The sequence below is a fragment of the Dermochelys coriacea genome, chromosome 20 (assembly GCF_009764565.3).
Source record: "Dermochelys coriacea isolate rDerCor1 chromosome 20, rDerCor1.pri.v4, whole genome shotgun sequence".
In the NCBI taxonomy this organism is placed as follows: domain Eukaryota; kingdom Metazoa; phylum Chordata; order Testudines; family Dermochelyidae; genus Dermochelys; species Dermochelys coriacea.
The window spans coordinates 2,530,079-2,557,688 of record NC_050087.2 but is presented as its reverse complement, the minus strand read 5'-3'; the positions used below and the strand labels follow the sequence as shown (position 1 = coordinate 2,557,688).

The 27,610-nt window shown below is 56.5% G+C and overlaps 1 protein-coding gene across 11 annotated transcripts; it reads left to right on the top strand.

The window, feature by feature from the left end:
- Positions 1-230: 230 nt before the first annotated feature.
- PAN2 (poly(A) specific ribonuclease subunit PAN2) lies at positions 231-27,389 on the top strand. 11 transcript variants are annotated; one of them, XM_043506515.1, is made up of 27 exons: positions 305-478; positions 5,872-5,986; positions 7,309-7,609; positions 10,146-10,315; positions 10,703-10,823; positions 11,382-11,459; positions 12,202-12,469; positions 12,741-13,083; positions 14,948-15,044; positions 15,829-15,948; positions 16,503-16,622; positions 16,711-16,839; positions 17,105-17,304; positions 17,822-17,961; positions 18,447-18,550; positions 19,043-19,141; positions 19,832-19,908; positions 20,744-20,885; positions 21,377-21,514; positions 21,728-21,787; positions 22,762-22,852; positions 23,941-24,098; positions 24,304-24,447; positions 24,700-24,879; positions 25,174-25,267; positions 25,714-25,911; positions 26,239-27,389. In XM_043506515.1, the coding sequence occupies exons 3-27, from the start codon at positions 7,328-7,330 to the stop codon at positions 26,271-26,273; spliced, it is 3,588 nt and encodes a 1,195-aa protein (XP_043362450.1). In that variant the 5' UTR covers positions 305-478; positions 5,872-5,986; positions 7,309-7,327; the 3' UTR covers positions 26,274-27,389. The 11 variants fall into 11 exon arrangements, 10 of the variants coding, with proteins under 10 accessions (XP_038234146.1, XP_038234143.1, XP_043362450.1 ...); XM_038378216.2 differs by having other exon boundaries at positions 306-478; positions 17,819-17,961; XM_038378213.2 differs by having other exon boundaries at positions 311-478; positions 14,948-15,068; positions 17,819-17,961.
- Positions 27,390-27,610: the final 221 nt, after the last annotated feature.

The following is a 27,610-nucleotide window of genomic DNA, read 5'->3' as shown; positions in this document are numbered from 1 at the left end:
TGGAAAGTTACTGGGGCATGGGAGAGCTGGGGAGGGCTCTGGGGATGAGGGTGATGCTGGCCCTTTAAGAAATTATCGGTGCTGCTGGCCCTTGAAATCTATTCGGACTCGCAGCCGTTAATCGAGGGGCTCGGCTCTTTCTGTCCCCTCCGCGTTCCCGTTCTGTTCTCTCTACCAAGCTTGCGCAGACCGCTGCATCCTCTTATTCCCGCCTCTGCCTCTCTCTGATTGGCTCTCGCCCTGAGCGTGCCCTCTCATTGGTAACCGCGCCTGCCAGGCGGGGGAACGCTTAGCCCGAGGAGTGGTTGAGCGGGCGGAGCCAGAGGGGCTGGAAGTTGCCATGGCGGCGGTGGGATGGGACGCGGCTGCGGCTTCGGCCCCGGCCCGGGCGGGAGGCGCAGCGACCGGTGACTACGGCTGCTGAGAGAGAGCGAGAGCCGGGGCCACTGACCCGCCACCGCAGAACGGAGGATTCTGGGTAACTCCCCCCGGGCAGAGGGCTGTGGGTTATTGGGCCGAGGAGCAGAGGAGGATTCTGGGTAACTCCCCCCGGGCAGAGGGCTGTGGGTTATTGGGCCGAGGAGCAGAGGAGGATTCTGGGTAACTCCCCCCGGGCAGAGGGCTGTGGGTTATTTGGCCGAGGAGCAGAGGAGGATTCTGGGTAACTCCCCCCGGGCAGAGGGCTGTGGGTTATTGGGCAGAGGAGCAGAGGAGGATTCTGGGTAACTCCCCCCGGGCAGAGGGCTGTGGGTTATTGGGCAGAGGAGCAGAGGAGGATTCTGGGTAACTCCCCCCGGGCAGAGGGCTGTGGGTTATTTGGCCGAGGAGCAGAGGAGGATTCTGGGTAACTCCCCCCGGGCAGAGGGCTGTGGCTTATTGGGCCGAGGAGCAGAGGAGGATTCTGGGTAACTCCCCCCGGGCAGAGGGCTGTGGGTTATTTGGCCGAGGAGCAGAGGAGGATTCTGGGTAACTCCCCCCGGGCAGAGGGCTGTGGGTTATTGGGCCGAGGAGCAGAGGAGGATTCTGGGTAACTCCCCCCGGGCAGAGGGCTGTGGGTTATTGGGCCGAGGAGCAGAGGAGGATTCTGGGTAACTCCCCCCGGGCAGAGGGCTGTGGGTTATTGGGCCGAGGAGCAGAGGAGGATTCTGGGTAACTCCCCCCGGGCAGAGGGCTGTGGGTTATTGGGCCGAGGAGCAGAGGAGGATTCTGGGTAACTCCCCCCGGGCAGAGGGCTGTGGGTTATTTGGCCGAGGAGCAGAGGAGGATTCTGGGTAACTCCCCCCGGGCAGAGGGCTGTCGGTTATTTGGCCGAGGAGCAGAGGAGGATTCTGGGTAACTCCCCCCGGGCAGAGGGCTGTGGGTTATTGGGCCGAGGAGCAGAGGAGGATTCTGGGTAACTCCCCCCGGGCAGAGGGCTGTGGGTTATTGGGCCGAGGAGCAGAGGAGGATTCTGGGTAACTCCCCCCGGGCAGAGGGCTGTGGGTTATTGGGCCGAGGAGCAGAGGAGGATTCTGGGTAACTCCCCCCGGGCAGAGGGCTGTGGGTTATTGGGCCGAGGAGCAGAGGAGGATTCTGGGTAACTCCCCCCGGGCAGAGGGCTGTGGGTTATTGGGCCGAGGAGCAGAGGAGGATTCTGGGTAACTCCCCCCGGGCAGAGGGCTGTGGGTTATTGGGCCGAGGAGCAGAGGAGGATTCTGGGTAACTCCCCCCGGGCAGAGGGCTGTGGGTTATTGGGCCGAGGAGCAGAGGAGGATTCTGGGTAACTCCCCCCGGGCAGAGGGCTGTGGGTTATTGGGCCGAGGAGCAGAGGAGGATTCTGGGTAACTCACCCCGGGCAGAGGGCTGTGGGTTATTGGGCCGAGGAGCAGAGGAGGATTCTGGGTAACTCACCCCGGGCAGAGGGCTGTGGGTTATTGGGCCGAGGAGCAGAGGAGGATTCTGGGTAACTCCCCCCGGGCAGAGGGCTGTCGGTTATTTGGCCGAGGAGCAGAGGAGGATTCTGGGTAACTCCCCCCGGGCAGAGGGCTGTGGGTTATTGGGCCGAGGAGCAGAGGAGGATTCTGGGTAACTCCCCCCGGGCAGAGGGCTGTGGGTTATTTGGCCGAGGAGCAGAGGAGGATTCTGGGTAACTCCCCCCGGGCAGAGGGCTGTGGGTTATTGGGCCGAGGAGCAGAGGAGGATTCTGGGTAACTCCCCCCGGGCAGAGGGCTGTGGGTTATTGGGCCGAGGAGCAGAGGAGGATTCTGGGTAACTCCCCCCGGGCAGAGGGCTGTGGGTTATTTGGCCGAGGAGCAGAGGAGGATTCTGGGTAACTCCCCCCGGGCAGAGGGCTGTGGGTTATTGGGCCGAGGAGCAGAGGAGGATTCTGGGTAACTCCCCCCGGGCAGAGGGCTGTGGGTTATTTGGCCGAGGAGCAGAGGAGGATTCTGGGTAACTCCCCCCGGGCAGAGGGCTGTGGGTTATTGGGCCGAGGAGCAGAGGAGGATTCTGGGTAACTCCCCCCGGGCAGAGGGCTGTGGGTTATTTGGCCGAGGAGCAGAGGAGGATTCTGGGTAACTCCCCCCGGGCAGAGGGCTGTGGGTTATTGGGCCGAGGAGCAGAGGAGGATTCTGGGTAACTCCCCCGGGCAGAGGGCTGTGGGTTATTTGGCCGAGGAGCAGAGGAGGATTCTGGGTAACTCCCCCCGGGCAGAGGGCTGTGGCTTATTGGGCCGAGGAGCAGAGGAGGATTCTGGGTAACTCCCCCCGGGCAGAGGGCTGTGGGTTATTTGGCCGAGGAGCAGAGGAGGATTCTGGGTAACTCCCCCCGGGCAGAGGGCTGTGGGTTATTGGGCCGAGGAGCAGAGGAGGATTCTGGGTAACTCCCCCCGGGCAGAGGGCTGTGGGTTATTGGGCAGAGGAGCAGAGGAGGATTCTGGGTAACTCCCCCCGGGCAGAGGGCTGTGGGTTATTGGGCCGAGGAGCAGAGGAGGATTCTGGGTAACTCCCCCCGGGCAGAGGGCTGTGGCTTATTGGGCCGAGGAGCAGAGGAGGATTCTGGGTAACTCCCCCCGGGCAGAGGGCTGTGGGTTATTGGGCCGAGGAGCAGAGGAGGATTCTGGGTAACTCCCCCCGGGCAGAGGGCTGTGGGTTATTGGGCCGAGGAGCAGAGGAGGATTCTGGGTAACTCCCCCCGGGCAGAGGGCTGTGGGTTATTGGGCCGAGGAGCAGAGGAGGATTCTGGGTAACTCCCCCCGGGCAGAGGGCTGTGGGTTATTGGGCCGAGGAGCAGAGGAGGATTCTGGGTAACTCCCCCCGGGCAGAGGGCTGTGGGTTATTGGGCCGAGGAGCAGAGGAGGATTCTGGGTAACTCACCCCGGGCAGAGGGCTGTGGGTTATTGGGCCGAGGAGCAGAGGAGGATTCTGGGTAACTCCCCCCGGGCAGAGGGCTGTCGGTTATTTGGCCGAGGAGCAGAGGAGGATTCTGGGTAACTCCCCCCGGGCAGAGGGCTGTGGGTTATTGGGCCGAGGAGCAGAGGAGGATTCTGGGTAACTCCCCCCGGGCAGAGGGCTGTGGGTTATTTGGCCGAGGAGCAGAGGAGGATTCTGGGTAACTCCCCTCGGGCAGAGGGCTGTGGGTTATTTGGCCGAGGAGCAGAGGAGGATTCTGGGTAACTCCCCCCGGGCAGAGGGCTGTGGGTTATTGGGCCGAGGAGCAGAGGAGGATTCTGGGTAACTCCCCCCGGGCAGAGGGCTGTGGCTTATTGGGCCGAGGAGCAGAGGAGGATTCTGGGTAACTCCCCCCGGGCAGAGGGCTGTGGGTTATTGGGCCGAGGAGCAGAGGAGGATTCTGGGTAACTCCCCCCGGGCAGAGGGCTGTGGGTTATTGGGCCGAGGAGCAGAGGAGGATTCTGGGTAACTCCCCCCGGGCAGAGGGCTGTGGGTTATTTGGCCGAGGAGCAGAGGAGGATTCTGGGTAACTCCCCCCGGGCAGAGGGCTGTGGGTTATTTGGCCGAGGAGCAGAGGAGGATTCTGGGTAACTCCCCCCGGGCAGAGGGCTGTGGGTTATTGGGCCGAGGAGCAGAGGAGGATTCTGGGTAACTCCCCCCGGGCAGAGGGCTGTGGGTTATTGGGCCGAGGAGCAGAGGAGGATTCTGGGTAACTCCCCCCGGGCAGAGGGCTGTGGGTTATTTGGCCGAGGAGCAGAGGAGGATTCTGGGTAACTCACCCCGGGCAGAGGGCTGTGGGTTATTGGGCCGAGGAGCAGAGGAGGATTCTGGGTAACTCCCCCCGGGCAGAGGGCTGTGGGTTATTTGGCCGAGGAGCAGAGGAGGATTCTGGGTAACTCCCCCCGGGCAGAGGGCTGTCGGTTATTTGGCCGAGGAGCAGAGGAGGATTCTGGGTAACTCCCCCCGGGCAGAGGGCTGTGGGTTATTGGGCCGAGGAGCAGAGGAGGATTCTGGGTAACTCCCCCCGGGCAGAGGGCTGTGGGTTATTTGGCCGAGGAGCAGAGGAGGATTCTGGGTAACTCCCCCCGGGCAGAGGGCTGTGGGTTATTGGGCCGAGGAGCAGAGGAGGATTCTGGGTAACTCCCCCCGGGCAGAGGGCTGAGGGTTATTTGGCTGCAGAGCAGATGAGGATTCTGGGTAACGCACCCCCGGGCAGAGGGCTGTGGGTTATTTGGCTGCAGAGCAGAGGAGGATTCTGGGTAACTCCCCCCGGGCAGAGGGCTGTGGGTTATTGGGCCGAGGAGCAGAGGAGGATTCTGGGTAACTCCCTCCGGGCAGAGGGCTATGGGTTATTGGGCCGAGGAGCAGAGGAGGATTCTGGGTAACTCCCCCCGGGCAGAGGGCTGTGGGTTATTTGGCCGAGGAGCAGAGGAGGATTCTGGGTAACTCCCCCCGGGCAGAGGGCTGTGGGTTATTGGGCCGAGGAGCAGAGGAGGATTCTGGGTAACTCCCCCCGGGCAGAGGGCTGTGGGTTATTTGGCCGAGGAGCAGAGGAGGATTCTGGGTAAAGTACCCCCGGGCAGAGGGCTATGGGTAACCTGGTGGCCGAAGCAGGATTCTGGGTAAATGAGCAGAGGCTTCTGGGTAAGAATCACTTTTCTCCACCTTCACATTTGTAATTGAGATTTCAGCACTAGGTTATAAGCCCCTTTCAGCGTCCAAAGGTAGGGTTGAGCCTGGCAGGTCTGTGGCCTGTTGCGGAAGGGTAGGGGAGCTGACATGTAATGAGCAGGGTGTCGTTGGTTCTCAGCATGCAGGTGGCCATGTTCTAGTTACCCTGTATCCTCGCTGCCAGCCTCAGCAGAGGGACCAAGTACTGACGAGGCCTGGGAACCAATTGGACCTTTGCAGAAGGGGCTTGTGTGTGGCTGGAGCTGCATTGCAAGCTGCTTGTGCTCCAGTAAGGGGAATGAGGTCACATGCTTCAGGATCTGATCCACTGCCTCTTCAGGGTCAGGAAGCCATTGCTACCCACCTCTGCTGTCCAGCCTTGCCCAGCTGAATCCCACTCCCCTGCTGTAGTTACTAGGCTGCTCTCAGTTCGATGCAGTGACTCTTTATTGTTACAAGGTCTGCCAACGTCTAACCAAGATCCTCTGGTGTCTGTCAAAGAGTCAGATTCAGTATTGTGCTATGGCCCACTGGTACAAAGACATCTTGGTGATACCCATGGCACAGACAGTACCTGTGCCAGGCACAAACCAACCTTGGCACTATCTCTGCAGCAGCTCTGGGTCCAGGGGCTGCTGTGGAGTGAATTTAGGCCAGAGGAGGCAGGGGATGTGGTGGGGAGGAGAAGACATGGCTGGGTGGAATGGGCCCAACAGGAGTGCAGGTTACCCTTGATTGTGCCAAGGGCCTAACTGCCTCTGCTCCATCTCAGCGCAGAGCTAAATACACCTTCTCCAGAGCACTCTGGGTGCTTAATGACAGAAGGGCAAAGAACCCCTCGCTAAAGGACTTGTCATCATCTGTCGCACATAGATTTTATATTAGAGGTGAGCTAAATACTTACCTTCCTAGAGACCTCATAGGCCTTTTCCATTCTGATGCCCATAATGCTATATTTATTCCTGGGGGAATTCTGCGCTAATGCACTTGCACAGAATTTATGCCCCCCACAGATTTCTTTGCTTCCCTGCAGAAAAATGACTTTCTGATGAGGAAGCAAAGGGAAGCCACAAAAGCGGTCATGCGACCCTCCCCAGCAGTATGTTTTGGGTTCCCAGGGCAGCTGGCAGAGAGGTAAATCACTGTGGGGGAGGGGTCAGGACTGGGGAAGACCCAGGTGGTGGCTCTTACCCTGCACCGGGCTCAGCTGCTAGTCCTGGCTGGGCTGGAGAGGACGACTTCCTATTCTCCTACGCAGCATCCAAGGTTTATCAGACCCACCCACAGATTTCTCCCCCAGCTGTAAGAATCTCTGCAAACTCCCCGTCCCCCATGCTTCCTGCACCCATTGCTCCTGAGCTGGAGGGGGAGGGATCTCTGCACAGGGAACTGCTCCCACATCCACCCAACCCCTGTGCATCCAGACTCCCTCATACCCAGACCCTCCCACCAAGCCTCACCCCACTTGCACCCAGAACCCCCCCACGATGAGCTCCACTCTCCCTGCACCGGGACCACTCTGATGAGCCACTGGCACCCGGATCCCCACACTACTGAGCTCCACCCTACTGAGCCCCAACCAGCTGCACCTGGATCCCCACCCCACTGAGCCCCACTTCTCCAGCATCTGGACCCCCCACTGAGTTCCCCACACCCAGACCTCCCTGCCGAGCTCTATCCCCCACACACCCAGATCCCCCCACTGAGCCCCAACCACCTTCACCTCCCCCCCACAGAGTCCCATTACTGTTGCACCCAGATTGCCCCACACAGAACCCTCTCAACCCACACCTGGATCCCCCTACACTAAGCCCCTCCACACTTGAATTCTACTTTGTGAGCCTGCCTGCCTGCCTAGACTTGGTGCACCTGGCACGGAGGGGCAGGGCCCTGGGGTGCTTCTGGGGCAAGCCCAGTCCTTGCTCTGTGTCAGGGTCGGGTGCAGCCTCACCGCTGAGTCCGTGTCTTGGGGATGGGGAGGAGCTGCACGGTGATCTCCCACCTCTGTGCAGCCAGTGGCCTGTGCACCCCAGTGCCATGCTGGAGCCTCCACATTTATGTGACAAATAAAATTTGCAGAATTTTGCAGAATCTTAAAATACTGTGCGCAGAATTTTTATTTTTTTGGCACAGAATGCCCTCAGGGGTAGATATTAGTTGCTAAGAACACAGGGGCCTTCATGTTTCTGATTTGCCCATTGTTTTAAAGGGAGACATCCAGTTTCACCATGAATTTTGAAGGTCTCGACCCGGCCCTTGCGGAGTATGCACCTGCTCTCCACCCAGCCCTGGATCCAGTCTTGGACCCTCACCTCAACCCCGCCCTGCTGCAGAACGTGGAGCTGGATCCGGAGGGGGTGCCATTGGAGGGCATCCCGGTGCCGGAGTCGGTGCACATCATGGAGGGCATGTACTCAGAGCTACACACCGTGGTCTCCGAGGTGGGGGTACCTGTCTCCGTCTCCCATTTCGATCTGCACGAAGAGATGCTCTGGGTGGGGAACCATGGGGTAGGTGGTGCTTGGGGTTCCTGTGGCACAGCCACCTTGGGGAAGGGGGTTGCTGTGGTTTGGATTAGTCACTTGTCTGCTCTGATTTTATGGGCTGTAAGGTTTTTGTTTCCTCCATGTGTCTTGGGCCATTTTCCAACGAGGGAAATGACTGAAGGATTCTTCTGGGATGTGGGGATAAAGGCGAGGGTGTAAGACTCAAAACAGAGGTGCTGATCTCTTCTCCATATGTTTGTCGGGTGGTGAGTGGATGAACCGGTGAGACAGATGAGAATCCCTCTCTGGATACTGGAGTAGAATGTGGGATGTAGGGCTGGAAGGGACCTCATTGAATCCAGTCCCCTGCTATCACAGGTTACCCCATTGTAAGAATCTTTGCACCAGAATAGACCAATGCTCTGTCTAGCCTCGTAGCCCTTCCTCCCTGCCGTACCATGACACAGCACTGGTCCATTCCACCTCCCTGCTGTAGTGCAACAGACCATTTTATCCTCCCTCTGTCCCTCACCCCCGTTCTGTCATGTTGTCTGATTTCCTGTGGTGCCCATGGTCATTTAAATACTTGATTTATAGCCTTGACCCCATCTGCATGCCATCCCCCACTCATTCCCTCTGCCCTGCTGACTCCAGCCAACCCCCTCTCCAGAAGGGTTACTTTTCCCCAGTGTGGCAGCAGCAGTCTGGGCTGGTCCACCTGCCTCACTGATTCTTCATCCCCCCTTTATTAGAATGTGGCTGAGTGCCCATCCTTGTATGCATCCTTCTACCAGAGAGTCCCATTCCTTCTCCCTTTCCCTGGCACCCCTCCGGTACCCACGGTTCACACTTCCTCTGCCCACTTTCTCATTGTAACTGCAGCAGCTGAGGGTCGGGCGCGTTGTGTATAGGGGTGACTTGATCACAGTCTGTAAGTACCTAGGTGAGGAAAAAATATTTGATGATGGGCTCTTCAGGCGGGCAGACAGAGGTTAAGACAAGCCAGCGTCTGGACACTGCAGCGAGACAGGAACGTAAGAACATCAGAATGGCCATACTGGGTCAGATCAAAGGTCCATCCAGCCCAGTATCCTGTCTACAGACAGTGGCCAACATCAGGTGCCCCAGAGGGAGTGAACCTAACAGGTAACGATCTAGTATCGGGGTAGCTGTGTTAGTCTGTATTCACAAAAACAACAAGGAGTCCGGTGGCACCTTAAAGACTAACAGATTTATTTGAGAATAAGATTTCATGGGTAAAAACTCCACTTCTTCAGATGCATGGAGTGAAAATTACAGATGGAGACATAAATATACTGACACATGAAGGTAATGATCTAGTGATCTCTCTCCTGCCATCCATCTCCACCCTTCCTTACCCATCCTGGCTAATAGCCATTAATGGACTTAACCTCCATGAATTTATCCAGTTTTCTTTTAAACCCTGTTATACTGTTATAATCCTAGGCTTCATAACCTCCTCAGACAAGGAGTTCCACAGGTTGACTGTGCGCTGAGGAAAGAAGAACTTCCTTTTATTTGTTTTAAACCTGCTATCCATTAATTTCATTTGGTGGCCCCTAGTTCTTATATTATGGGAACAAGTAAATAACTTTTCCTTATTCACTTTCTCCACACCACTCATGATTTTATATACCTCTATCATATCCCCCCTTAGACTCCTCTTTTCCAAGCTGAAAAGTCCTAGCCTCTTTAATCTCTCCTCATATGGGACCTGTTCCAAACCCCTAATCATTTTAGTTGCCCTTTTCTGAACCTTTTCTAATGCCAGTATATCTTTTTTGAGATGAGGGGACACATCTGTACGCAGTATTCAAGATGTGGGCGTACCATGGATTTATATAAAGGCAATAAGATATTCTCAATCTTATTCTCTATCCTTTTTTTAATGATTCCTAACATCCTGTTTGCTGCTGCACGCTACGTGGATGTCTTCAGAGAACTATCCACAATGACTCCAAGATCTTTCTCCTGATTAGTTGTAGCTAAATTAGCCCCCATCATATTGTATGTATAGTTGGGGTTATTTTTTCCAATTAAATTTCATTTGCCGTTTTGTTGCCCAATTGCTTAGTTTTGAGATCTTTTAGAAATTCTTCACAGTCGGCTTTGGTCTTAACTATCTTGAGCAGTTAGTATCATCTGCAAACTTTGCCACTTCGCTGTTTACCCCTTTCTCCAGATCATTTATGAATAGGTTGAATAGGATAGGAATGCATACATTCTGAACAGTGAGGGTAATTATCCACTGGAACAACTCGCCAAGGGTCATGATGGAATCTCCATCCCTGGCAATTTTGAAATCCAGGTTGGATGTTGTTCTAAAACGCATGCTCTGGTTCAGAGAGAAATTAGTTCAGGGCAGTCCTGTGGCCTGTGCTAGCTGCAAGCTCAGAGTCAATGATCACAGTGGGCCTGTCTGGCCTTGGAATCCGTGAATCGGTGGCATCAAACTGCATTGTGTTAGCGTGAGGATGATGAGGTGTTGCGTGTTGAAGTGTCCCCCCCAGGCCGGCCTTTTCTCTCCGCTTCATTTCAGGGTCATGCCACCTCGTTCTTCGGCCCGGCCCTGGAGCGCTATTCCTCCTTCCAGGTGAGCAGCAGCGATGACATCCGTCAAATCCAGAGCCTGGAGAACGGCGTCCTCTTCCTGACCAAGACGAACCTCAAGTACATGTCCCGGGGGGGCCTGACCATCTTTGACTACCTGTGAGTTTCCTCCGCAGGGCAACAGCCTGGCTGTGCTGACAGAGAAAGAAAGCCTCATGCTGGCCCCATAGGGATCCTCTCTAGGTCAAGGAGGGAGCCCCATTCAGTCCTTGGCCTAACGGTGATGTGACATGGGCACTAGGAACTCCTGCAACTCCCTTCGCACAGGGGAGGGGGAAAAGCTCCCATGCTAACACTGACCCGGTCCGGAGCCGAACTGACTCGGATCGAGTCTGTGTTGGGGGGAAGGTGTGCCCCCACCCCCTTTGCACGTAGCCCTCCTGGGGGGAGGTGCACAAAGCAGTGTGTGTCTGAGGGCAGGAGGGAGTCCTGGGGTGCCCTGAGCCGAGCAGGAGAATGAGGTTTTGCTCTCTACCTTTCCGTCAGCATGGACGAGAGCGAGGATGTGCACAGCCTGCTGCTGACAAACAGCAGCACCCTGCTGATCGGGGGGCTGCAGAACCACGTGATTGAGATCGATCTCAACACCGTCCAGGAGACCCAGAAGGTACCAACGGCTTTGGGTCGGCCTCTGTTTGCGGGCCTAATCCTGAGGGGTACTGAGCACCTTGGCCTCCCATTGGCATGCATGGGAGAGGCAGGTGCCTGGTGCCCCTTGGGAGTCAGGCCCCGCTGGGTTTGGGGGGGTATAGCAGGGAGAGATCTCTCTGACCCCTGTTCTGATGTATTCAGCTTGTCCCAAAAGGGCAGCGGGGAGGGGTTCCACATGCCTCCCACTAATGCAGAGGCTGCTGCTGGGCAAGAACCTCTCAACGACACTTTGTCTGCAGATCCCTGACCCCTGTGTGCAGGCTGGTTAATGAATAAGGAGTGCTATCCCCACTAAACAGCAGGGGAAACTGAGGTACAGAGAGGGGTCTGTGACACAGGGAGGGTTAGAACGTAGGAGCCCTGTCCCCAGCTTTAACCACTAGTTTATGCTGCCTTCCCCCTGGGCTATGATCAGGCTCTGGTTTCTGTGCTGCCAGGTTGACAGCCCCGGAGGCCAGCTGCCGTATCCACTGAGGGCGAGTATCTCCTCCTCTCTTCACCCTTTCCTTTCCAGTATACTGTGGAGGTGCCTGGCGTCACCATCCTGAGGCAGTCCAACCGCTTCTTCTTCTGCGGACACACGACGGGGAAGGTACCTGCAGCCCTGCTCCTGCCTGTTGAGTCTTCTGCCAGCCAGGGACTCTGACTGAGAAGCTTGAGCCGTCCGTGAACAGGATGATGGAACGCGGCTGCCTGCCATAGGAGGGACCAGACTTGCTCACCCCAGAGTTCCCTTCCAGGGCTGCATGTCCAGCTCTGGCATAACAAAGCGCTGTCTCCTCTCAGCTGCTCGGGACAGGCGGCTCAATCTGGGTCACCAGGAGACTGAAGTGAGAGGAGTGTATGTTGCTATGGCACCGCTCCCCCCGAAGGGCACCAAAACACTTCACACAGTGGCCTTCCTGCCACCTCTGGCAGGGGGCAGCAGCAGATAGCGGAGAGAGGGCTGAGATGCTGAGTCCGAGCCCTGCTCCCATGCCAGGCAATCATGGAAGTTCCCATGTATTCAGTCTGTCTTGGCTACTGATCTACCCCCATTGCCATAATGTCAGCACCTCACCATGAGTACTGTGTCCTCACAGGGCCCTTACCCCTGAGGTGCAGACAGACACAGAGAGGCTAAGGGACTTGCCCATGGTCACTCAGGCACAGGAAGTCTGGGGTGGATCAGGGCCTTGAACCCCAGTCTCCCCAGTCCTATGCTAGTGCTCTAACCACTGGCCCTTCCTTCCTCTCCTGTTTGTCCCCCCTGTGATCTCCTGGGGCTAAACAGCCCCCAAGGGCCCCCCTGCCTCTGTTCCTGTTACTGGTGCTTCCTTTGTGCTACCCCCTAGGTGTCCCTGCGGGACCTGCGCACCTTCGTGGCGGAGCATGAGTTCGACGCCTACTCGGGCAGCCTGTCGGATTTCGACGTCCACGGCAACCTGCTGGTGACATGCGGCTTCTCCAGTCGCATGAATGGCCTGGCCTGCGACCGCTTCCTGAAGGTGTATGACCTGCGCATGATGCGGGCCATCACCCCGCTGCAGGTCCACGTGGACCCCCTCTTCCTCAAGTTCATCCCCACCTACACCTCCCGGCTGGCCATCATCTCACAGACAGGTAGGCGGTTCGCCTTGGGCTCCCTAGCCCTTGGGTTTAGTCTGGATCCTGGGGAACCACAGGTTCGAATCCAGCAAGGTCCATCTCAGCCCTTGTCTGGCAGCTCAGCGGAGTGTCTTGCAAAGCTCAGAGAAGGGATCCTTGTGTGTCTGGTCTGTAAAGTGCGGTGGGATCTCTGGATGGAAGCCGGTATAGGGCCTTACCGGTGTAAGGTTTGCTGGGAGTTCTGTGCTGTGCCCCCTCCCTGAAGCCTCTCCGCTCTTCCCGTCAGGTCAGTGCCAGTTCTGCGAGCCCACAGGCCTTGCCAACCCTGCTGACATCTTCCACGTCAACACGGTGGGGCAGCTGATCATGACCTTTGACGTGTCGGCCAGCAAGCAGGCCATGGTGTTCGGTGACTCGGAGGGCTGCGTCCACCTCTGGGCCGATTCGCCCGAGGTCACCTTCAACGCCTACTCCCGGGAGACTGACTTTGCCTTGCCCTGCATGGTAGACACCCTGCCTCACCTGGACTGGAACCAGGACCTCATGCCCCTTTCTCTGATCCCCGTGCCACTGACCAGCGAAACACTGCTGTCAGACTGGCCTGCTGCCAACTCTGTCCCTGCACCCAGGTAATTCATCGGGGCTGTCACAAAGAGCATGTAACTAGTCTGTACAGTGCAGAGCTCCCCGAGATGGCAGCCCTGTCGCTTCAGACTTGGTTCCTTTTAGCTCTCCTGAGCCAGGCAGGATTGGGCCGGGTCAGGTATTGAAAGGAAAAGAGTAGGGGGCTTCAGGAAGTGGTATTGACCAGGGTGGATTTGATTGAAATCAAATTGATTTAAATCACTAGTCAGGAAGACTCGATTTAATCATGGTTTTCTACATAAAAGTGCATTCTCGTTGGTTGTTATAATCTTAATACATATTCTTCACAACTCAGAGATAGATGTAGGATTAATTTTAGAAGGTACACACTATACGTTTTTAAACAGATATTTATTTTGAAAACTTTTCAGATTAGTTTTACAGCTATATCAGAAAGTGAATGATTGTTTGGTTATTTCATTTACCAAAGGTAATTGAAGCAGATATTTATGAAGTCATTGGGAGATGAACTGTCTCCATTTCAACAGGTTAATCATTAATATTTGGAGGATTTTCTTGCCATGCTGGATTAGGAGGAGAATATCACCAGACAGACATTTTAAATTGTTTTATTTAACTAAAACAACAACGTTAAGTATTCTGGATTTTTTTTCTTCAACAGCAAACATATAATATTATAACAAAACAAGCATATGTCCCTCGCTTCTCACATTTTATCTCCAGACTTCTTTTCCTTGTCCAGATCTATTCCACCCCCAACAATCTTCTATTCATTGAACTTTTTGAAACTTTGCACTTTTAGAGAGAGGTAAGGGATTGACTCTGTGTACACAAATTTGCAGAGGGACAATAGAGTTGAGGTCTGTTATTTCTCACCTCTCTCTCTTGTTGTTTATTTATTTTATTTTAAAACATTTTTGCTGTTACCTCTGGAGACACAAATCCATAGTTTGAGAACTGCAAAACTAAGCATCTCTGATGGTATCTTCTAGACTGAGCACTGAGTCCCATTGGGTAGATAGAAAGATTAACCTAAGTAATCTATACAGAAGCCTGTGGAACCCCATAAGATTGGGTCCCTAATCCATGAACTATTGGAACTCATTTACAAAACTTTTCTTAAACATGACATGAATATATTGTCTCATACTATAGAATTATAATTTATAATCCCTATTCCATGATGAGATATCTTTGAGCTATAATGTATCTTAATTAAAACTATTTTTAGATAGGTTTTTCCCTCAAAAAGGATTTTTATCCACCCTCGTATTGATGATCCAACAGGAGACATTCCGTCTGGAGTCAATACTGAACTAGTGCCCCAGTGTTTGTGCTAGGGGCTGCTGTGTTGATGAATTGTAATTCTGAGGTCCTGGTTGCTTGTGGTCATGGGAAATCCCATGGCACTTCCTCAAGAATCAGGGTGTTGCCCTGGGCTTCCTGGTCAAATTCCAATTTGGGTAATTACATTCTGTGTATCTAAATATCCCCTTCCCCATTTGACTGGCTTTAGTATTCTCCTTTGGGCCTGTCCTAAATTGGCGTACAGTGCAGCTGCTGCGTTCCACCCCAGAGGCAGCTGACTGGATGCTGCAGTAAGTGAAATGCCATGCTCCACTTGGTGGTCTGGTGGTGATTCGCCATGACACCAAACCCCTCATCCATTAGCCCCCTTGCTGGCCTTGGCTATAGAGAAGCCAAGGGTTGAATGCATTCCAGGGAACAGTCCTGTCATCGCTTTGGCTGGGAAGGTGGGAGCCAGTGTCTGGGGTGGAAGTTTGTACAGCTGCTCTCTCTGTTCCATGAACAAATACAGGACTCGAGTGACCAGGGCTGTCAACCCAGCACTTCTGGCTGGTCTTTGAGTTGTGCTGTGTTTTGTAGGCGGGCCCCGCCTGTAGACCCTGAGATCCTGCGCACCATGAAGAAAGTAGGCTTCATCGGCTATGCGCCAAACCCAAGGACCAAGCTCCGGAACCAGGTGTGCGTTCGCGCGTGTGGGGATGTGAGTACTCAACCTCTCTCTGCCAGCTTGAGAGACCGCCGTGAGTATGTGCACAGCTGACGGCAGCAGGACTCCTCTCATGTTGCTGAGCATTGTTTGAACAGCTGCCGTGTTTCACCCCAGAGGGGGTTGCGTTTCAGTGGCGGGTGAGGTGAGCTCTGTGTTAATGTGGAATGGGATTCGAAACAAGTTACTGGTCTCGATGCTGGGGTAAATGAGGGAAGTTCTGCATCCCATGCTATACAGGGGCTCTGACGAGATGATCTAAGGTCCTTTCTGGTCTTAACCATCATGTACCAGTCACAGATGTTTTCTTCTGCAATGTAACAGCGTGACCTGGCCTCTAAGGGAGGGGAGAGAATACCCAGGGGCAGGCCAGCACAAGGGAGTTCTGGGCGCAGTTAGTATGTGCTTCATACTATGAAAAGGTCTGAGGACCCCAATGCCAGGGGTTCCCTAAACCAACCCTTGGCAAACCACTGATCTGTGTTGTTTGCATCAGCAGTTCCAGAACAGTTTAAAAAAACACCAAGCATTCTAACGAATAAAAGGAGGAATGAGGAGCTTTGGCAAAGGTGAAGGGAAGTGTCCTTTCCCTCTTTTGCTTTATTCTTTCGCTCCGTTGGTTGATCTGGGCCCCAGACCCAGCTGGGGGGGCTGGGCAAGGCTATGCATTGTTTGTGTCGCTGGATGCTTGCTCCAGACAGACTCAGCCTCAGCATTAAGCTGCTCTGTCCCTTTTCCTTCCTGCCTCCCTCAGATCCCGTATCGGCTGAAAGAGCTGGACAATGAGTTTGACAGTTTCAGCCAGGTCCCTGAATCCCCTATTGGCCGGGAAGAGGAACCTCACCTGTACATGGTGGCAAAGAAATACAGGAAGGTCTGACTCGCAACATCTGCCAGGGAGGCTTGGGGCTATGAGGGAGTGGAGGGGCAGGTGAAGATGTAATGAGCTGTCACAGGAAAGATCAGCCAGATTTGGGCAGAACAGAGCTAGTGCCCCAAGGGTCATATGTGAACAGCTCAGAAAGGCAGCCTCCAGCCCATGCAGCTCAGTGGGGTGGCCCAGCTCCCCCCGCCGCAAGATCCCTTGCTGTCCCAAGGTGCCTATACAGACAGCAGGTCCCCCTCCAGGCAGGAGGGTAAAAGAGTGGGCTGGAGTCAGCATTTCTCGCTCGTGGTTTGATCCTGAGCGGTGCTGGGCGCTTGGGGGAGGTTTGCATTGACCAGCCTGGGGGTCTGACTCATGATGTGTTAGCATCGCTTCTGATTGCGAGTGCTTGTGTATTGGGGTGTGCTCGTGTCAATGCTTGTGTATTCACTGAGTGCTCCCACACACACAAGTGACTTGTGCAGGTGATTGTGTGTTGATGCAATTGACCAGCTCAGGGCCAAGGTTTTCCCTTGTTTCTGAGGATTCCCGTCTCTGTCCAGGTCACAATCAAATACTCCAAGCTGGGCCTGGAGGACTTTGACTTCAAGCATTACAACAAGACCCTGTTTGCTGGCCTGGAGCCCCACATTCCCAATGCCTACTGCAACTGCATGATCCAGGTGAGACTGGCACCCAGCCCCTCCCCGCCAGGGCTTGCTGCGGCCTTCCAGCGCACCCCCCTCACTCGCCCTGCCACCACCTCCCCAGGTCCTGTATTTCCTGGAACCCGTCCGCTGCCTGGTCCAGAACCATCTGTGCCAGAAGGAGTTCTGCCTGGGCTGTGAACTGGGCTTTCTCTTCCACATGCTGGACTTGTCCCGTGGGGACCCGTGCCAGGTACGCGGGAGCAGATGCCAAGCAGCAAGGCTGTTGGGGGAGGGGGAGGTTGCTTCTTGAACAGGGTCTTGGAAGTCTGTGACTTGGGGCTGCACTGGCAGGAACTCGGGGGAAGCAGCCAGCAGCATGAGATCCCCAGGGGTTTAGGGGAGGAGAGGGAGGGCACTTGGCTCCATGTGGAAGGGACCACATTAAGGAATTTGGGTAATGCCATCTCTCTCGTCCCCCCACCCGCCCCAATGCTCCAATCCTTCCCCTCCCCCAGGGAAGCAACTTCCTGCGTGCCTTCCGCACCATCCCAGAGGCGTCCGCCTTGGGCCTGATCCTGGCCGACTCCGATGAGGCCACGGGCAAAGTGAACCTGGGTCGGTTGATACAGAGCTGGAACCGCTTCATCCTGACGCAGCTTCACCAGGAGACCCAGGAGCAGGAGGCACCGCAGGCCTATCGGGGTGTCGGCAGCAGGTAACCCCTTCCCCCTGCACCCGCTGCTTGCTGGGCTAGGAGTGGGGGCACACAGACCCCACCCCGGGCAGTCTCTTTCCTTAGAGGCTGTGTGTGTGGGGGGCCCAGTCAGCCAGAGTCTGGTGTGGAACAGGCTATGGGAGCTGGGCACCGTGCTGGCTCTCCCATAGCCCATGCTGGTCCGATCCCGGGCACGCAGCTGGAGATGGACTCAGGCCACTGTGGGTCTGACCCAGCCTATTCACTAACCCCTAACCTCTTGTCACCCCTCCGTGGCTGCCCAGGGGGGTGACTGGCCGTGTCACCACTGAGAGCTACCACTGAGTCGGCTCCAAACTCGCGCCCACTCCTTTGGGTTTCCCAGGATCCTGTTGGCAGCTGCCACTTTCAAGTGCCCGGCCCAGGAAGGGCGTGTGAGGGCTTAATGCCGTGCTCTCGCCCTGCTGGGCCTTGAAAGACTCCTGAATTATCAGCCCCCACCCCCGCTGACCCAGATGTGCTTCGTTTGCTCCAGCAGCTTTGGGTCGTCGGGGGACTCAGTGATCGGGCAGCTCTGCAGCTGCGAGGTGGAGAACTCCAGCATGTGCCGCTGTGGGAAGGAGACGGTGCGAGTCTCCTCCACGCTGCTCTTCACGCTCTCCTACCCCGAGAGCAACGGTAAACTTGGGGGCCAAGGGGTACGTGGAGAGGGCTGGGGGGAGCGGGACCAGGAGTGGATGGTGGCTACCTTACGTCTTGTAAACCAGGGCGCAGCTGAGGCTGGCTCGATCTTCCTTGGGCTCAGGAGACCAAGGGGGACTTTTAACTCCCATCCTGGTGGACCCCACCTTTAGCAGATTGCTGTCCCCACTGCACAGACACCTCTGGCCAATGACAACAGCCATCACTGGCTGCACCAGCCTTTAGCAGCATAGGCAGCTGGGGCCCAGCGTGCTCCGTCCTGCAGTGATCCCACTCCAGCGGTCCGGTCACCCATGAATCACTTCTGGCTCCGGGGACAGAGTTTGCCTAGGCTCGGTTGCCCTGAGGAATGGGTCAGAGCCCTTGTCCGGAGTCTGGCAGGTCGAATTTACATCTGGACTCAATCTCTAGGGATTCCTCTTTTGATTAAATGAATTCCCCCCCCCCATGTCTGCCCTCAGATAAAACCAAAGATTATGAGTTTGCCCAGATCTTAAAGAGGAGCATCTGTCTGGAGCAGAACACCCAGGCCTGGTGCGAGAACTGTGAGAAGTACCAGCCCACGGTGAGTTTGGGAGATGGCCACTTGCTGCCTGCATATCCCCTTCATTGTGGGCATCAGCTGGGCAGGGGTGAAGGGGTGGAGCTGGCGAAAGGTCCCTGCTTCATTAGCCTGGGCGATAATCTCCCAAGGGAAGCAGGGAAAGCCCTGTCTCAGACTGGACAGTGCAGAGAACAGTCCAGCATTGGAGGAACCAGATGGGAGCAGTCCGGAGGGGCTAGACTGGGAGCTGAGTTCTGAGCCTAGCACCAAGCCCGACACTGGCACTGCAGTTTCAGGCAAGCCACTTCCCTGCTCCGTGCCTCAGTTTCCATCTCTGTGAACACGGCTAATGCTGACCCACCTGCAAGGGGAGTAGGAAGCTCAGTGGGCGGAGCCTTTGGCAGAGGAAATTGACAGACAGGTGCGCAATACTAGTCTGTTTCCCATCTTCCCTTCAGGGCCACTGGCAATGCCCCTCACCCACCCGCCCTCTTTCTGTCTGTCCTAATAAAGGTCCAAACACGGAACATCCGCTGCTTGCCCGATGTCTTAGTCATTAACTGCGAAGTGAACAGCTCCAAGGAGGCCGATTTCTGGAAGACACAGGCGGAGGTAGGGGAAATGTTGTTTGATTGAGTGCAGGCCGGTCTGTTCTCTTGACAGTCGCAGGTCACTCTGTGCCCAGCTCGGTGCAGGATCTGCTGGCAGTTTGTCCACAGTGCGGTCACTGGGTGCAACTGCAGGAGCCTTCATCTAGCTAGCTCGGGCTGGAATAGCAAAGTAGCAGCACGGACTGGTGGCCTGACTAATTGCCCAGGGTCCTGGGCGAACTTGTACAGCCTGCGCTGCAGCGTCCCCTGCAGCACCTTCCCCACTAGTGCGGCTCCGTTGACACGAGCTGCCGTCACTTCCCGTGGCTATAGGACAGACATACCCCTTAGAGGGATTTTCTTTGATCGTTATTCAGCAACATGAACTTTCCAAGGATCCATAAATCTTATTCCTAACCTGTCCTCGTTACCTTTGAAAGATCTGCGTGTGGGTGATCAGCCTCTGAGCATTATCTGTGTACTCAAATTCCAAACACGGTTCCCACGCCTTCTAAACGCATCTTTATTCTGCCGTGAGGCTGTCTGGCATTTTGTCCACTGAAATGATTTCCCACGTTTTGTTTCTCCATGCCACTAATGTCGGGGGGCTCTGTCCTTTTCCAAAAGCCAGCTGTCACCAGCTACACATTCGTTTCAGAAGCGTCTCTCCTGGCTCCTGTGCTGATGCTTTTGCTCTGTATTTTGTTGCCAGTATGCCTTTAAAAAAACAGTGATGAAGAAAGGAGGCCTCGAAATCCCCAAGAGCAAAGAGATCTCTCTTGGAGAATGGTAGGTACTTGCTGGCAGAGGACAGATTGGCTTTTGTCCATCTTAGAAGTTTTGCCATCTGGATCCTTCCCATGGCCTTGGAGAACTTGGTGCTGTTTCTCATTTGACAGTGATTTCATCTTGCCTGTCTACAGCACCTTACATCCAAAGCGCTTTTTAAACTGAACCACAAACAATGCACACTGAAATGCAGCCACCTCTAGGGTGAGATGCAGCAGCTGCATAACGGCACTGAGCAGCACCACCCAACAGTATAGGAAATGCATGAAGTGAGGAATCCACCCAAGGAAATTGTGGGAGCAGAATGTAATTCATGTTTGCAGGCTTAAGCCCTGTGTAACGCTGTGTTATTAACATTCACCTCCACTGGACTGGCCAGACACCGAGGGAAAAGTGCCCTGCGATCCTTTGACCATTAGCATCGGGACCTTGGCTTTACATCTACCCTGTGAGGGCCCCATAACCTTCAGCAGCCTGAAGTCACCCTCTGGCATCAGTGGAGTTACACCGGGGTGAATCTGGACCAGAGGCAGAGCTCCTGCTGCCTGTTCCACTCCCTCGGTCTCTTGCAGACTAGGCAGGGCAGACTAGATTTCCTGGTGATCACCCTCCTCCACTGCTTTGACCATCTTCAATTGGCACCATCTAGCCTCTCTCCCAAGAGGTCAGGACCGGATCCTTAGCTGGTGTAAATCAGCACGGCTCTGTGGACTTCACTGGCGCCATGCCAGTTTACCCCAGCTGGGGATCCGGCCTTCAGTGTCCGAAACTCCCAGAACCTCTCCCCTCCCTCCTGTGTTCAAGGTCTGGAATTCCCTGTGTCCTTTCCTGGCAGGAAGGACCTGGGGAACGCCGAGGCGGGGCACTTGTACACCTCCATCGAGGAGCTGAAGAACATCTGGATTCCCCATTCCATCCAGATGAAACTGACCAAGAACAAGGAGCTGGATGTCTGCAACTGGAACGAAAGCGACGAGGTAATGCGTTCCCTGGCTCTGCTGGGGTCGAAAGTCAATCAGGCAAGGTCAAGGGCAGAGAGAGGAACTGCTGACCGTGGCCACACTTGTATGGGGAGCCAGCGGGCTCCCCCGGCACGAGGGGGTTGGAGTGCCTGGAAGGTTGAGGATGGAGTGGAGATGGAACTCACTCACCGAAGTGGGTCCCCCTTAGCCAGGGGCCTGCATGCTGGGGAGCAGAGCTGGGAAGGCCTGAGTCACCTTTCGCTGGTGCCACAGGACCGCTTTGCTCCCACTGGCCTGATGGCAGAACTTGGGCATGGTTGGGAGCAGCTCTGGCTTTGCCAGGCTCTGCGGGTTTGTGTTGCAGCCGTGGGAGCTGCCTCTGCCAAGGTGATTTCCCTTGCCCCATTGCACAGGCTTCCCGTGTCCTGAGCTGCGTCCATCCTGGCCCAGGTCAGCCAGTTCTCAGCAGATTCACGTAACCGCTGGGGGTGGGTTCTTCCTTGCAGCTCAGCTCATCCGATGACCAGGACTCAACCTACACGTACGACCTGATGGCCAGTGTTGTCCACATTCTGGACTCCCGCACCGGGGGCAGCCTGGTGGGGCACATCAAAGTAGGGGAGACGTATCACCAAAGGAAAGAGGTGAGTGGGCGATCCCACCTCTCTCCCAGCTGCCCACTCGGACCCCAGCCCCACCCTGGGGGAACCTCCTCTTGGCTGGGTTCTTTCCCATGAGTGTCTCAAGAAGGGGGACGTGTTCCAGAGGGGATGGTGCCCGGGCCCCTGGATAACAGCTAAGAAATACAGTGCCTGACCCAAGGTTACAGACCAACCGTGCCTCTCTCTCACCCCCAGGGGGTCACGCACCAGCAGTGGTATCTCTTCAATGACTTCCTCATCGAGCCGGTGGACAAGGTAAGGAGCCTCGTTCCGGGAGCAGCCCAAGAATCAGAATCGTGGCACTGTGTGACCGGCCTGGTCAGGGAGGCAGCGTGGCCTAGTGGGCAGATCACTGGTCTGGGGCTCAGGGTACCTGGGTTCTCTTCCCAGCTCTGTCACTAACCTGCTGGGTGACCTTGGGCAAGTCACAGCCCTGCTCCATGCCTCAGTTTCCCCATCTGTGAAGCAGGAATAACGCTCCTGACCTCCACTTTCAGATCTGCTGAGGAGAAGAGCTAGGAGTTGTAGTTAGGCCAAGCCAGGTGTAGTGCTCGGGAGATCCTGGTTCAGGCTCAGTCCTGGCTCTCCTGCTCCTGGTGCCAAAGAGGCAGCGGGATCAGCCCACAGCGGCCGGGGGAGAGGCTGCTGCTGCTGCTCAGCGCCGCTGATTGTGTGTTTTACCGAATGCTGCTGCTGGGATGTGAAGGGGGAGGGGAAAGGCATAGACTTGGGCTTCCACCAGCCATCAGCCCCCTGTGGCCGTAAGTTGTCCTGTCTCCAGCTGACCAGCGTGAGACCTGCCCATTCCCAGCTGGCCACAGAGACGACGCCCGCGCTCCTCATCGGAGGGTACCAGGGAGAGAGCCAAAAGGAAACCTAGACCCCTGTGTAGCCCACGTGGGTGTTGGGGGCGGTGCGTGACGCCTGTGGTGGGACCCTGTGTTTCTATGTGGCAGAGGGTTGGGGGTCTGAATTGGGGGTGCGGGAAGATGGGTCCGGGACAGGGACAGAGAGTGCCCCCTGTTGTGATTCTGCTGGCGAGAGGGCTGGATTTAACCCGACCCCCCCCCCATAGAATCCTCTGTAGCATGTGGGCTCTTAAACCTTGTTATGTTCTGCTCTGTCCTGCTTTGGGGGTTTTGGGGGGAGTAAGCCCTTCTCGGAGCTCAGCCCCTGCCGGGCCAAGCCCCCCCGAGTTGTCCGTACACACGTCCCTCCTTCTGTCGCAGTGTGAGGCAGTGCAGTTTGACATGAGCTGGAAGGTGCCTGCCATTCTGTACTACGCCCGAAGGAACCTCCACGCCAAGTACAACCTGACCAGTGAGTGTCCGTGCGGGCACAGGGTGGGGTTACACATCTGGGCCGCGTGTGTGGAGCCCTGAAGCTTGCCTTCACTGCCCCCCGTTCAGCTCGGGTTACCCCACTGGGGTGAGAGCAGCCACAGAGTGGAGCAGCAGCTGAGAGGTTGTGTTAAGGTGATAGCCTGTGTCCCTGCTGTCTAACGAGCTCTGCCCTGCCTGACCAGCCAGATCCAGTTTAAAGCACCACTTCCCTCGAGCTAGAGATTTGTGTGTGGAGAGGAGTTGGGTTAGGGGCAACCCCTGGGTCATTCATGTGAGGGACAAGCCCCTAGCGAGAAGACATTGGGGTAGCCCAGAACCAGGAAGTGAAACTGACCAGTCCAGCTCCGCTGTCCCAGTGAGATGTGTCACAGGAAGCAAACAAAGCAGCCTGTATGTTGGGAAGGGGGCCAGACCCCTGCTGGTGCAAATCAGTATTGTTGACTTCAGGGGACCTACGTCGTTTTCACATTCTCTCATGTGTTCAATGATCCCCTAGAACGGCTTCTGCCAAGAGACAAAGAATGGCCTCTAAAGGCCCCTGGAGCGGGGCAGGTCTGTTGGCTGCAGGGGGAGCCATCCCACCGAGAGCCTTGCTTGTCCTGTCCACGTGGGCTGGGCCCCCTCAGTTGGGCACGAAGCCCTGCGTGCTGGGTTCGCTACAATAGACATTGATGCCTTTTCCATCTGTGCACCTGGTTCTCCCAGCCCTGGTACGTGGCTGGTCGAGGGCAGGAGACCCGGCTGGGGCCATACAGGCAAGGCGGCTGGAATTTGTGACCATTTAGGCCCCAGCTCCACACTCCCTCTAGTAGGGCCGTATCCTCGGCACCCTCATAAGCTTGTGTGTGACCCCTTAGAAACAGGTGCTGATTTTTGGTTGGAGGACAACAGTCCCTGGCCCTTTCCCTCTGGAAGGCATCGTCTCCTTCACGTGCCCCAGCTGCTCTGAATGCCAGGTAGCACATGGGATCCCAGCCTGGCCTCTTCTGCTGTGAATCCAGCAGCCAAGCGCCACATCTTACGGAGCATTCTCTCTTCTCCACCCTTCCCCCTACTGCCTCCAAGTCAAGAACCCGATCGAGGCCAGCGTGCTGCTGGCCGAGGCTTCCCTGGCTCGCAAGCAACGCAAGTGCCACGCCACCTTCATCCCGCTCATGCTGAATGAGATGCCCCAGGTGGGCGACCTGGTGGGGCTGGATGCCGAGTTCGTCACGCTTAACGAGGTAGAGGCCGCAGCTGGGACGGACGCTGGTGTTTGGATGAGGGGGGTTGGGAAGGAGCCGGGTCTGGAGCTATTCTGCTGGGGTCTAGCAGTGGCCAGAACAAAGGCCCACGGGAAGTCCTGATGGCTGAGGCCTGGCTCCCTGGGGATGGAGCAGCGAGGGCTGGGGGACTTCCCCTGCCAACGGCTCCTTTGACCCTGTGCAGGAAGAGGCAGAGCTGCGCAGTGACGGCACCAAATCCACCATCAAGCCCAGCCAGATGTCCGTGGCTAGGATCACGTGCGTGCGAGGCCAGGGCCCCAATGAGGGCATTCCCTTCATCGATGACTACATCTCCACCCAGGAGCAGGTACCTGCCCCTGCCCCACCCCACTCCAAGGGGGGGGCAGCCACCTGCCTCGCCATGGGCTTCCTGGCTGAGGGGGGCTCCCCTGACACTGCCTGTCCCCCACCAGGAAGTCACTGCTCCCCCCTCCACTGCAGTCACCAGGTGGTCCCTGGCCCTCTACCCACCAGCCAAGTCACCAGCCTCTCCTTGCCCTGCAGTCACCAGCAAACACCCCCACACACGCCCTGTGATCACCAGTCCCTCACCTTGCAGGTGGTGGATTACCTGACCCAGTACTCAGGAATCAAGCCGGGCGACCTGGATGCCAAGATCTCCTCCAAGCACCTCACCACACTTAAGTCCACCTACCTGAAGCTGCGGTTCCTCATTGATGTCGGGGTGAAATTCGTGGGCCATGGTCTGCAGAAGGACTTCCGGGTCATCAACCTCATGGTGACTTTCCCTTTGTAAAAGCCCGGGACATTTCTCAGCCCCTTCAGCAAACGCGCCTTCAATTCCCTTCCTAAGTGGAACTTTCCTCTCTCCCACTGCTCACAGAACCCAGGGTAGGGGGATACGGGTGAAGGACTGAGCAGTGTGATTGCCAGGGGAGGTGGAGCTGTGTCTGGGGTGGGGGTGATGATGGTGTGTAGGGGACAGGTTGGGGGTGGGCTGTGTGAGCAGTGGGTGGGATGGGGAAACCAGCCCAGCGTAACCTAGGTGGTCATACTCTCTCTGCTCTGCCAGGTGCCCAAGGACCAGGTGATTGACACCGTGTATCTGTTCCACATGCCGAGGAAGAGGATGATTTCTCTGCGCTTCCTTGCCTGGTACTTCCTGGGTTAGTGGAAACGCCTGGAAACGATCGGCTCAGCCAGGCAGGGCTGCACCGGAGCCCCAGATGGATGCTGGCCCCATGGCCCGGGTACAGGGCAGCACTGGCTGCTTGTGGTATCGCTCAGAAATGAAGGGCACCTCCAGCCCCACCCTGCTTCTGGAACTCCGAATTGGTCTGGAACTGGGGACGGGGGCTGCTGCTGTGGGTCGGGATTGAGGGACATCAGTAGAGCTGTGTGTGGGGAGGGCTGGACAGGAGGGGCTGCGGTTGGGATTCAGTCCATCAGCAGAGCTGGATGGGGATGGGAGCAGGGGGCTCCCAGTCAGGACTGAGGGACAGTGACCCCCTGTATTCCTCAGCAGGAGGGGGAGGAAATCCGGTTGTGTGGGTTGGGAATTGGGGCGGGGGCTGTAGTGCCCTCTCTGACGAACCCTCCCTGCATCCCCCAGACCTGAAGATCCAGGGCGAGACTCACGACAGCATCGAGGACGCCCGGACGGCCCTGCAGCTCTACAGGAAGTACCTGGAGCTGAGCAAGAACGCCACAGAGCCGGACGACTTCCGCAAGGTGCTCAAGGGCCTCTATGAGAAGGGCCGCAAGATGGACTGGAAGGTGCCCGAGCAAGACAGCCAGAGCAGCCCCAAAAGTAAGGTGCCGCCCCTCTTCTGTGTGTACTGAGCGCACCCCCCGCAGCGCCTGTGCTCGCAGGACTCCCTCCATTGCAGAGCGGAGACCGAACCTGCAGCGCTCAGCGGAGTGAGATCCCACAGCGGCAGGCAGCAGCAAGTGTCCACCCGCTCTGCTCCTCTCGCTGCAGCTCCGTGCTGGGCCCCTCCAGAGTCCTGGATTCTGTCCGAACACGGGGCGGTGACTCCTGGCAGCTCCCCGCTCCTGTTCTCCTCTCCCGCTGCACTGGGGCGTGGGGCCTGGCGCGAGCCCCTTGGTGACTCACACGTATTTGTGTTTCTGGCAGATGCTGCGGTGTTCCCGGCTGTGCTAGCACTCTGACCTGGTGAGACCCTGCTCTGTCCCGCTGCGCATTCTCCCAGGAAGGACCCTGCCACCACTCAGCCCCGGGCCCCGACCGGTCTGTGACCGCAGATCACACAGAAAACAAATGTGGATTTCAAAACGAGACGAGGCTGATTTTCAGCTGGCAGCCAGGCGCTCACCAGGGAGCCTGACACCTGCCCCTGCCCCAGCCCTTGCTGCAGGGGCACCACGGGCTACCTGCTGTCCAGGATCCTCCTTCGCAGACGGTCACTGCTGGGATGGCTCCAGAGGGCCACATCTGCCTCCAAATATCTGGCCAGCTGCCCCGTTGTCCTTCCAAGCGGGGACAGCTGTCGGTGTGTCTCTTTCACCATCGCACGTGCACACGCCACTTCCACAAGCGCGCTCAGGCCCTGCTGTCCCGGGGCTATTGGCCCATTTCCCACAGTGCTGCGGCCAGGCACAGGCCCCTGGGATTTTAGGGTGTTTTATATAAAAGCTGTGTGAAGCAGGGAGGGGTGGGGATTGGCATCCAGAATTTGCTTTGCTAGAGGGCCCCCCATTGGGCGTGTTGCTGTGTCGTCTTGTTACCAGCCTGTTGCTTTGCTGAGGGGTGGATTGTTGAGGCAGGCCTGGTTGCCACCTCTTTGAAGACTGGCTGGATAAACTCTCCTGGAGCGTTAATGCCAGCAGGACTGGAGCTGCTCAGTGAGTTCCCTGAGCATCTCCCAGACTGTGACCGGCCCCAGCCCAGTGCCCGCTCCAGTGATAACGTCAAGTGGATGAGTGGCAGGACAAAGAAGCCCTGAACTCACATTGTCCTGGCATCAGTACCAAGAGGCACTGGCGTGTAGGAATGCCAGACTGTACAGGGATGCCAGTCAGAGCAGCAGCGTGAGGATGTGCTCCATCCACGCTGGGCTGGCAGGATCACACGTCGATCCCAGCTGGGACTTTGCCCTGGGATTAGCAGAGTGGCCCCTGCTTTGCCCCAGGGCTGACTCTGTCCCTTTTGCACCCTCTGGTCTTTTTAACTCCCCTTCCCCCTGTATTCTGCGAGGTCTGAGGTTTGCTCGGCAATCTCTGGCATGTACTGAATACATAAAGTGGCCAACCGGTGCCTTCAGCATCTGCCTGTGGTCCTGTCTCCTCCTTTCTCATTGGTTGGTGGTTCTGCCCTGGCCTTTGCCCACTGCTGATCCCAAAGTGCTTTACCGGGCTCCCCCCCTCCAATGTTACCCTCGCCTTGGACAGAAGGGGTTGGGGGAGTCGCTTATCCCCCTAGGTCATGCTGCGAGTCAGAAATTGAACTCAGAATCCTGCTCCAGCCACTTAGATTCATAGATACTAAG